Source organism: Melanaphis sacchari, unplaced genomic scaffold, assembly GCF_002803265.2.
Source record: "Melanaphis sacchari strain LSU unplaced genomic scaffold, SCAv2.0 Contig48_pilon_pilon, whole genome shotgun sequence".
NCBI classification, from domain to species: domain Eukaryota; kingdom Metazoa; phylum Arthropoda; class Insecta; order Hemiptera; family Aphididae; genus Melanaphis; species Melanaphis sacchari.
Genome location: NW_020271327.1, coordinates 2,970,163 through 2,983,182, shown reverse-complemented (window position 1 = coordinate 2,983,182; position 13,020 = coordinate 2,970,163). Strand labels below are relative to the sequence as shown.

The following is a 13,020-nucleotide window of genomic DNA, read 5'->3' as shown; positions in this document are numbered from 1 at the left end:
TCACCCGCGCAATATTTAATTAACGGTTAATATTAAAGTTATTGCCGAAGTAATACATTTTTGTATTCTTTTTTTTTTTCAGAACATTTCTATAAGTGAACTAATTAACTGTTTTTATATTTACTAATTTTAGATTTTATTTGGAATGAAAAAGGTTTTAGTACTATTGTCATGCATTTATTTTTTAATTAAGCATTTTGTAGACATATCAATAAATTCTTTACTTTTACAAGTAGCTATTTAGTTCGTTAGAAATTCAATAATTTGACCAATTGTCAGTCGTTTTTGAAAAAGATCGAAAAAATCAAAGAATAACTTTAATCAATCATTTATTTTATTAAAATCTTTATCAATTTGAATGAACTTATTTAGATGTAAAATACATTTTTATAAAACTCCGATTTCTTCCACAATGACCCAATATACTCTCGTTTTCCATTTCTATTTCTTTTTTATATTCTTAATTAGTTGTATTAAACTTTGAAAATTTAATACTTATTTAGTACAAAATGTATATTAAAACATCGGGTGGGCTATATTAAAACTTAGGAGGACGTAAATTATATTACACTCACAAGCGGTAAAGTATTTAAGATGTTTTGGTAGGTATCAACTAAATTTTACCGTAATTTATGATGATTTATAGTTTGTGAATTAATCAATTTTGACGATGATATCTTTTAAAACAAAATAAAATTATTGCATTCAATTGTCTTTATTGATTATTTTTAAATTAATAATCATCTATATATAAGACTTCATGAAAATTATATAAAATTAAAAATAATCATTATTGTTTTAGAAGCTTTTTCATTTATTAAGTGCATGAATATATGATTTGAGTTTACAATAATCTTAAATTCAGATGTTAAAAATTTTTGTTTTAATATAAACTTATATATAAATTATTACAATATTCATAAACGTAATAATTGTAAAAAGTTTTGGACGGTAAATAAATCAATAGGGCTAGTTGAAATTATTTTTCTTAACCTATTCATGTATTTTTAATATGCATGTACCTATGTGTATTATTGCAGTTTCATATGATAAATAATGATGAAATGTCATGGGATAATCATAAACTTAACTAGCACATTTGACGAATTAGGACAAATTAGGGTTAAAACAGGGATTAAAGAATGTTCCTTTAACACCGACCCTCTTGTGCTAGTGGTACTTGGATATAACTAATTAAAGTGACAACAAACGGCCTAAGGATGACATAAATATTTGGAGTTCCGTATTTACACAGGTCACTCTCAAATTTAAGAAATTTATGATCTTGTGGTGTATATTAATTTTTTATTATTCGTATAGATTTATTTTAATTTTATATCATGTTTTTTTTGCTATTAATTTTATTGTTTTTGTAATGATTCAGGCTTATGAAAATAATCTGTTTTAAATTACAAAAAAAACGACCGAAAAACCGTGATCCTCCAGAGTCATATACTTTAAGTTAGAATAGACTTATATGTGGTTTGCGTATATACGTTGGCAGTTAGATATCAGGTGGTGTTTATTATGTAAACCATTGTTCACTGTTTTACATACACTGCAGTATATGACTGTATAACATAACTAAATCACTGTAGTTTTACACAACCGATTGTTTATTTGACCTAATTTAACTGGATTCATCTCAAATTTTTCTTGGATTATTTAATATTATAGCTACCTTTTGATATGTTTATGAAATAGTCAAACACCTATTAGAGAAGAGATTTTTCGATATTGTTAAGTGCCAGTAGTTACATGTACATTATTTATTTAACTACATATACGATATACTTATAAACCGTCCAGTGTCATTGTATTTTAATATATATATAATTACCTATTCAAATTATATAAGACTGAAATCATTTGGAATTTAGAATATTCCAAAAAATTTAATAAAATATTTTATTAACAATTAAATTCTTAAAATATTTCCATAATTTTCCTAGAACATTATGATGTCTAAATACTGCCCGAGAAGAATATTGATCACTTAACCGGAGTCACGGTTCATTAGTTGAGTAGATATTAACAATTTTTTTACGTTTAATTATGTTGGTATCAAAAATTAAAATATAAAATTATTAATTATAATTTTAATACTAGTATCACGGCTACAGTGAACACAAGATAACACTATGTTATAAGCTTTTCAACGAGCCTATTATGGTTTTAGGTTAAATTCATATAACTGAAATACATTAATTATTACGATATAATCAGTGTGATAATTATTTTGAACGTGGAATTTAAAATAGTGGCGTAACATTGTACAAAATATAACGTTCATTGTTTGATAACATATGATATGATTAATATTCAGTATGTACCAATGTAATGTTTGGTATTTGGTAACAATAACAAATGAGTAAATTTCTATTTAGTATTTTGTAGTTTGTGTTATTTATTATTTGGTTAGGGTGTTTTTTGGTATAAACATTAAATCCTTCCTCTTAATATGCAGATGAAAAGTATCCCGCCATTGAGTGAAGTTATCTACCGTAATAAATACAAAAATACTAATACAAAGTATGAATTGTATTTATTTCTGTAGTTATAATTGTATGTATATTGTAAATGAAATATTATTTTATTTTATTATCATTTTTATTTATTTTTTTTTTCTAGACCTTTTGCGTGGTATCCAAAAGATTTCGGAAGAATTATATACACCGTTTCACAGCCACCCAGTCTTTCTTTTTGTTTTCCCCTTGGAACTCGTTTCGGCAACTGTGCATATACATTTCTACTAATCAAATATTCGACTATGTGGTTATGACCACTATATTGCTCAATTGTGTCTTCCTAGCAAAAACAGATTCAGTTGAAGAAGCTGAGTAAGTATTAAATTTGTTTACTATTCAATTATATTTACATAAAGCTTACGTATTGAAGTTATTATAAGTATTTGAGTACAATTTTGGGAAATTTATGAAACTAATTAATTCTAATTAAAATTTTTAATTTAAATTAAAATAATAATTTATTACGAGTATAATATGTATAATTAAAAATTCATACTCTACTTTTTTAATAATTAAGTGAGGTGAATAATTACTACGGTTTACGTATATTTTTATACTGAATATTGATTATATTTTGAGTCTAAAATTGGTACAATCACAGTTTGGTAGATTAACCATTATTTTTTTTTTAATGTGTGACAGTATAACAGAAAATAAAAACTCTATTCATAAAAAATTAGCACCAATTTAATTTGTTATAATACTTAGGGCCTTCGGCAACTTTTTAAAATATTATTTGTTTTAGATTGTATTCTAGACGATGAATGTATATTAGTTTCATAATTATGGTATTTTATTTTTTGTGTTTTTTTTTTATACATTATGAAATATATCATTTTGAACAGAAAAAACTAAAAATATTTCGATTGTTAATTTTGAATAGTTCAATTTTAAAAATATACTACAATGCTTTTCGTAAATTTTTATAAGTTATTCTCTTAGAAATTGAAAAATATTAAAAATAACTTGCAACATTTTTAAAAACTCTTAGAGTTTTTATCTTTACAATAAATTATTTTTAAACAAAAACAGCGATTTTCGTTTAATGGTTTTATTGTAAATTATCTTTTAATTTATATAATAATAACGAAAAGATTTGAAACTTCGTTATTACTTATTATTATATATGCATAATAATGTTTTTAAAATATTTATATTCATTTGAAGCTCTAATGACAAAAATAGTTAGTCTACACCGTTTGACTGTATTATTGTATAGTACAGAGCGATTTCCTCTGTTTTGTTTATGTTTAATGTAACTATGCAGAGTATTGTAGGTTGTCCGACTTTTATAGTTACAGTAAATTTTAAAGTTATATTTAAAAGTATATCAAAAGTTGATTTATTTTTATAAAATTAACTTTTTAAACAAAATGTTTTCATTAATTCGTGTCTATTTACATTAAAAATAATATTGCAGTAATAAAATGTTATTTAACGTACTTGCTACGAAAAATATGAATAGAGAATTCAAATGTTTGTTTACTTATGACCTACATAACGCTTGGTGTTTTACTACAAATTGGGTGATATTTTCGATTTACCGACGTGTGACGACATCGAGTAAGTGCCAAACAGTGAATTTACTGACATGCAAATGTATAAAAGGTTATAACTTAACTGATTGCCGACGATCAAAATTATATAATGATTACTTAATACACGTTGCTATTATATTATTTTCGTTTATCACGTATGCTGAATTATATTTTATTACTTTAACTCAACATTATTTTGTCCGACTAGTAATTCTGATTTTTTTTTTAAAGACTAAAATCACTAATAGAATACAAAAGAATCCTATGAAATCCATTTATTCTAAATAGTTAGAAATATTGAAAAAAATGTGAAATAAGTTAATATTGATTCATTTTTAGTTTAATATTATTAAGTGTTATATAAAACAATGTAAGCATGTGTTATTAGTGTTGTTATTAGATTCTTTGAATAATGAACACTTTATAATAATGTATTTTTTTTAAATTATTTATTAGTTCACACTTAATTCGTATTCCTATATAAATTTACAAATAAATTTAAAGTTAAAAAAAGAAATTAAATTTTAATATTAATATAATAATGTTTATTTAATATTTATTATTCAATCCATAAACGTTTACAGAAGATAATATAAGCTACCTTACAAATAACTTGATGTCTAGATTACGTATAATATTGAAAATTTAATTTTCCATCATTTAATATGTAATTATAATATTTATAAAATATAATAGTTTAAAAACTATTTAGCTATTAAAATTATTTAAAAAAATAAAAAATATGAATCTTTGAACATTTAAACTAACAATTTCCTAACAGAAAAACAAGTTTAGTCTTAGCAGGTATATTTTGCTTTTGATTCTAAGTTCAATTTATAATACTATTATATTTAACAATATCATAATAACAGTAAGCAATCTTATTTTTATAATTTTTAGAAAAATAATATTTCTTAGATTTAAATTTAAATTTTTAAATTTTCTCATATTAATGATTAATATTTTAAGTTTTATTTTTCGAAAAAAAAAACTAGGAAATCATACATTTAAGATGGCTGTGTAGATATACTATAATTAATAAATATAAATGTTATAAAGTAATAAAAATGTTATAAATTATAATTATGACTTATTAAATAAATAACTATGTCCATTATCGATTCGATACTCGAGTGCTATTTAATTCTGTGGTTTTAGTAATAGAAAAATTTACTGTCATATGATTACCACACATATGAATTAGTATTTCAATTTTTAGCTCTCTTGGAAAGTAGTTTTGATAATAGAGTGCGCTACACCAAAGAACTGAAGATTTTAATAGATTGTATATTGTCATGGATGATAAGTAAATGTACCAAGTGTCAGGTTTCTGAGAACAACATAACTGAATGAGAAAGTCTAAAGAAAAATACATACGGCCTAAGTAAAATTGATGAAAGGTTTTTTAAAAATATCATTTTGGAAATTCTATATATTTATATACTGCCTTATAGAGGAAATAATAAAGGATAAGAAAGACAGTATAAAATTAGTTTGTTCAATCCACCAAAATTTCTCCGTTATTTAATGGGAATAATTTTTTTTTGGGCAGAAATAATTAAATTAATTAATAACCGTTTTAATTCTCATATCTAAAAAAAACTTGTTAGTTGTAATGGTAAATACTAATTTAAATACGTTAAAATTGGTTAAATTTAGATTTATAATAAAAATAAGTAAATAACACAATTAAAATAATTTTTTTAATTCAGTTTATATTTTTTTAATTTAATTACACGTGCTTACTGTTGAAGTATTTACATTGATGACGTTACAGGTTAAATCTACGATACTGTTCAGTTTTTGATGTCTTTATTTGATACAAATTAAAGAATTTACTCATATAATATTTTTGATTTCTTAAAATGTATAGTGTTACAACTTATAACATATCATGAATGGTATTATATTTACAACTACCTACTTTTTTTTAGAAAATTACCCAATTTTTTTTCAAACATTTTATTCGATTGAACTAATTAAAAACAATAATAATGCATTTTTAATTATTTAATATTCAATGTTGATGTTTGCATAATATTTGAAACTTTATATCGTTTTTTAATGGGAATTCTGAAAAAAAATTGGCATGAACAAAATATTATTATGTGGCATATCATTTTTAGGGTATAGAATATCTTTGAATATAGTTTGCATATTATTGTAATCATGTATTTGCAAAACATATATGTATTCAAGTATCAATCGTGTATTTGTTCTTTCTGTGGAATGCGAGTGATACAATAATAACAAAACAGAAATTGCATCTTTTTGATGATTATTGAACTTCATATTCCATGCTTTTATTTAATTTATTTTTAAGTACATATAAACATACCATTTTTTTTATATTTACCAACACTTAATTTTACCCGATGATAAACGATAAAGAGTTTTTTTAATTTAGATATTATTTTTCAAGTTTTCAATAATTTTATTGCTAAATTTGTAAAAGAATATGTATTGGTACTTCGACAATTTTTTTTTCTTATTTATTTGCTTAAAAATTTAAATTATTAAATATTAAAAAAAAAACCAATATTAACTAATATTTTGCAAGATTATTATTTCATTAAAACAATTTCTAAGCAATAAATCATAGTAAAATAACTAACAGCTAATTTTTATTTTTTTGCTAAACATTTATTAACGATCTTGAAATTATTTTTCTATTTTAAATGGCTTATAGCTCATAAATCATATGCCTAGTTTCAGTTAATACTTAACTTTGTTACGTTAAACTATGAAACAAAAGTTTTAATCTGAAATAAATTTTGAATGCTTCAATAAAATGAATAAAATATATACTATATTGAAAAACTACGTATACAAGATATGAATAGTTATTTTTCATGAATTGAAAATATCAATAGTCTTTTTTTAAAACTTTATTTAGAACTTGAAAATATGTGATCTCGAGATACACTAACTTGTTAAATGTCAAATAGCAGGAGCATCACATATTTCAAATTGTAAAAAAACTAATATAGAAATTGTTTAACAATTCAATTCACTTTAAAAATAATCTGAGCTTCACTACATACTGAAATTGATCACCAATAAAAGTGATATTAATAAAATATAACTCATTTAAATATTTTTAACTAAAATATAATAATATTAAACGACACGATATTTTCAAATGTTTTAAAATTATTTATCGCTGTATTGGGTCTTATAAAAAAATTACAATTTTATTTTTTAATTTAAAGTAAAATATCTATGATAATCTCTTGAGTTAACATTTGAAATAAAAAAAAAATATATTGAACTGTGTAAAGTGCAGATAAGATGTTTGAATAACAATTAAATTTAAATTTGGTCGGTTAATGTTGCTTAACATGACTAAAATTATGGATTGTGTAGTCTCTATTTATTTTATGCTGTGCTAGTTATTTATTGAGAATTGTATATAATATATGTAATTATTATATAATTTATACATAATACACTTATATCTTATGAAATTATTGTGAATAAATAATAATAAATCTGAAATAAATATAGCATTGTAATAATCAGATACGCTATGCAGCCGAGTATAATGTATACCAGTACATTATTATTATTCAGTTAGCAAATGTACTGATAAGTGACACTGTACATTTTAAGAGTATTTATTTATACTTAAACAAATTGTTACGTCATAGTTTCGAAAAAAATATAGACACATGACTTAAGCAACTATAAAACCGTCAATTGTCTTTGATACAAAATGGCACACTATATTATATTTTTAGATTTTTAAAATTCTGAGTAACGTAAAATATTTTGTGAATTAATAGATTATAAGTATTTAAGTAGACATTTGCTAAAAATACATTTATAAATTTAATTAATCAAATAAAATTTTTATTGCTGTTAGTTCAGATTCTATTTGAAAAATAATGCTTAGCAGTCGTCTTTTAATTAAAAAAAGCCTATTGCGACATTTTTATATATAAAAATAAAATATCATGTAAGTTAAAAAATAAAAATAGGAATAAAATTTAAAATTGAATACTAAGCTTGCAGAACGTTAGGATAAAGTATCTTTCACTCACTTAGTGAAAGATACAGTTTAATATTTTTAATCATTATGATCCGTATACAAACATTTCAATCCAAATGTCTTTGTCAATTCACTAAAATTCCTTACTATGTAATTAACCGCACACTCCATCAAGATCTTTCAACCCCTTTCATCTAAAAAGTCGCCATAACTTTGTATAAAAAATTTCATTCCTACCTGAAAAACCATCCAAACCCCCTTGATACCGACCTATTAAATCATACCATCCTGGTATGATCTCGGTAGACAATTAAAGTTTAACTAGTGCCGTGATCTACTATATAATCAAAACCAACTAGATACAACGACCAAGTACCACCAATGGGTGGCCTCTTCACTTCAGACATCTTCAACGGCCATATAATAAATTCCATCACTTATACATATTGTAAACTGCTTTATAGATTGTATAATAAAAATATTTTATGACAAAAAAAAAAAAAAAATTAATTATGATATTTTGTAAGCAATACGAGTTTTTAAACAGAGCTTGGTTAAGGGAGCTTGATTGTCCATAAAATCGTGTGTACAACTTTTGAACAATATTTTACCTTGAAAAATTATTATTTTTTGATTTCATTTCCTAAAATATATTCTGAATTGGTAGAATTCTATAGTTACTTTTGTTTACATTTTTGAACTATTTTTTTAAATTTATTATTATAAAAAAAAAAAAATGTTTTCTGCAATTACTTTTTATCATAATCATATTTTTTAGCCATACTTTTGAACATTTAATCGGCAAATAGTGCACTATACTATATAACAGACAACTGCAGAGGTTGTTAAAGATTAGCTTAATGTCATACACCTTATGTATATATATATATATATATATATATTTAATATATTATAATATACCAGTTCCTCTAGTTATATGACCTGCAAGAGAAATAATTATCTTAAAGGGCTTTTGAACATTCATTGAACAATAATAAAGAAATGCTTCCTTCTTTTTTCTCTCACTTTCTTGCAACGTTGTTCGCTTAAAAGTAAATTTTCTACCAAAGAACTGTGAGGAACACAAAAGAAAGCATTATAAACGGCAACTCAGACATACATTTGACGCTGTTTGACTATACCCTTTCATGCCGTCGGGAAACTGATTATAGTCGTTATATGTATTATGTATACATCGATGTATACATATATATTTGTTGTGTCTCTGTATGTGAGTGTAATGTGTGTCCTATATTAAAAGTTGTTGAAAGATATTTTTTCTATAAACGCCGGAAGGTTAAGATTATATCCTTACTGTTTTTCATAGTATGATCGGCGATTCAAATACGTGATATACTATAGCACAGTCTATACGGATCATTAAAAATTACTATAATTACTTTGGTACTGTATTGTCGAGGATACTGTGTGATAATTTTTATTTCTTTTACAGAATTATTGCAATGGATTATTATGTTGGCATATTATTAGATTGATATATTTTAATATTTTGTGAAAATATTCTCTCTGTAAAATGTAAATTGTAAATAATATAACCAATTTATTTGTTTTAAAATCGAAATTTATTCCTAGTGCTAATATTATAAATAATAAAATAAAGGTAACAAAAATAATTTATATAGAATGATACTTAATATGTTGTACATTTCACCGTTATTGAAGATGATAATCAGGAATTATTGAAAATATCTGGTCCTTGTTGACGTACTTGTTTTTACAGGCCGATATTGGCTAGTAATTTTAAAGTGTGTCTAACTAAGACAGACAATGATAGAAACAATTTAATAGTAATACATATTTTTTAGTCATTGCCATTATTAACTAAGGCTATATAGTCAATAAAAAACTCTAGAAGAGTTATAATATGGTATTTATATACACACACACACATATATATATATATATATATATATATACTATACTATACTATATTTATTACTAAGAACTTTTTAAATAGCTCAAGTTATTAAGTTAATTATAAAACAACTTATTAGTGAAGATTTTTAAAAATGTACTTTTTAACTACCTCGTTAATTTTTAACTTTGCAACTATCAATTACTTTTGTACAATATTTAATTAATAATTATTATCAATTTATTTCACATTCCAAAATGAAAAGTTCGATATTTTATAAATTGAAAAAAACTTTATTCTTGATGACCAGTCTTTAGAGTTATTTTCATCCATCCATATTGCCGAAATATTTTCAACATTGAAATTCACTCGTTCTACCGACCCTTGGCTTTGGCTGTACCTTAGTTTTCCTTGAACTATTTTAACACCACCCTACATCACATTAAGCTCAGTTAAAACATGTTTACAAATTTTTTTCCGTTGTCAGAATGGAATAATGCAGGTACGTTAAATGTTGTATAAATATTGATCAAATAAAATGCTATTTCCTCAACACGTTTTGATTTTGAAGGTCTGAGTAGTACAAGTTTTGTTAGATGGTCCTCATGATTCATGTTGAATTTAAATTCAATAAAGCAATGACTTTTCATATCTATCGTATAATATCAACTTGGACTGGTTAGTTTAATGCATTTAAAGTATTGGTTTATAAAATGGGCATCACTTTGGATTCGATGATTATTAACACAGTGCATATAAAAATTTAAATGGATTATAATAGTTTCTTTGGTTATACTAAAATATTTCGTCTTTAATTTATAACCCATAAAGTCCTAATCCCCTTGACTTATTACAATGTGACTAATGCCTAAAATATCAAATAATTTGTCATTTAATACATAATATTGTACAATTTTTGAATCATGCTTAAAAATTTAATAAGTCGTTCGTTCTTTTCCATTGAATGTTAGTACATAATATTTACGAATATATTCCTAATTCTTTGTACTTTTCTTTTCTGATTTTATACCAATTTTTTTTTAGTTTATTTCACTTCTTGTAACTGTAATACATATTCTTCTTTGTTTTAAAATGATTTATTATCCTCGCGTTTATTTTTCAATTAATCAGATAATGCATTGTAAAACTGTTGATGTATATTTAATTTGTATTCATGTTTTTAAAAAATAATTTAACATTTACAAATGAATTACAATGACACAAGTAGATAAAAAACGAAAAACATACTCGAACTACGTAATATTTGCACAATATGAAAGCACAAAGAAGACAGTAACGATATTCAAGTTAGATTAGTTGCTGTGGATATTAAAACCATAAAAGATAACATTGACTACAAGATCATTGGAAATGTTATAATGACTAGTCAATCTATCAAATTGTAACATGATCTGATTTATCAAATCAATGTCATAAATATATGTCCATTATATATAATGACTAACTTACCCAGGCAATTTATGAATTGACTATTCAATATCATCATTACCTGAATTTACGTCATTATCAGTAACATACTCGTATACAATCCTACTATTTCGATACGCGTATTTTACTAGTATAAAATGAAATATAACCCATTAACTATAATTAATGTTATCTTGATTCTTGACTATTAATTTAATATTATATTCAAATTGACATTTTATCGAACGTTAAACATATCTAAACGATCTGTGATAAATACGGAATGCTATAATATGAAACATAGTAAATACATAGAACAATAGCCAACGATTTAATCAATTTAATATCAATAGAGACGTGTATTAACTATTAAATATTGAAAAAAATATAATACCTGTTGAACAACAAAATATACTAAAAAAATATTTTTATATAATTTTAAATTAAATTGGTTACCACGGTAACGAGAAATCCATATGTAGTATAAAAATCAAAAACTATAAAACAAATTATTTTTCTAATTTTAAAAGAATCTTTTTACATTTAATTTTTACTATAAAATTCTAAAGGCAAGTGAGGTCTGTTTAAAATTCTGTACAGGAAAGTTTTTATGACTCCAATCAGAAAAATAAAAAATAATTATTTTGTATGACTTTATTAACTTTTATCTAAATAGAAATAGCACAACTATACAAAACGATTATTAAGATATCACAACACTCTTTATTTAATTTTTTTGTGTTTGTATGATATTATAATACTATAAATTACTTTTATAAATAATGCTTTTTTTTAAAGAAAATATGATTAATTTTTATTATTTTATGTCAAAATAATCACCAAGGGTCTTATTTTTTTAACGAATTAATTTCCTTTGATCAATAATAAACATTCAAGCTAATGCCTTATGTTTTGATTATTAGGCTGATCATTAAAATAAATACAATAAAACACATAAATAGTAATATTGATGGAATATTGCAACTCATATTTATACTCTTAAATGATTATAGACAATATATTAAGAACCTAATATAGTTTGATGTTTGATATTTATAATTTAAAAATTCAGTGTAATAATATTAACTTATAAATATTTAATTAAAATATCAGATTATGTCAAAAAATTAGATAAAAGATCACATCAAAAAAAAAAAAAAAAAAAATGTAAAATCGATTCTTTTTAAAATTAATTTTCAATTATATACCCATATGGTAATAATGATCGTTGTACTCGTATGTTAAAATAAATACCTTGCGTAAATAGATTTATTTATCATATTATATTGCATAATATATTCTGCTAGTCATTAATAATTGTTGTCAAGTATCCACAACCGACAACAGCGGTATTAGTAGATTAATGTTTATTATTCATACTTGTGGTATTTTATTAATATAACGCGTATACACTGTGTAAAGTTACTGTAAACAGTATAGATTTATGCATATGCCGCATGTGAATAAAAAACGAGTATATACGTATGTATATTATACGCATTTACTTATTTGCCACAAAAAAAAAAAAAATAATAATAATAACACAGGCCTTAACTGTATACTGCTGGTGATACAAAAAATATTTAAATATTTGATAGATAGTTAGAAAATTATTTTATTAAGCATGTGTACGTTTATTTTATTTATCATGATAATATA

The 13,020-nt window shown here is 23.3% G+C and overlaps 1 protein-coding gene across 2 annotated transcripts in view; it reads left to right on the top strand.

The window, feature by feature from the left end:
• LOC112598600 (sodium channel protein 60E-like) overlaps positions 1-13,020 on the top strand; it is a 112,974-nt gene that overhangs the window by 28,332 nt on the left and 71,622 nt on the right. For both annotated transcript variants that reach the window (XM_025345131.1, XM_025345129.1), the window contains one exon: positions 2,632-2,840. In XM_025345131.1, coding sequence (XP_025200916.1) covers positions 2,632-2,840 — 209 coding nt within the window. The remainder of the gene's footprint in view (positions 1-2,631; positions 2,841-13,020) is intronic.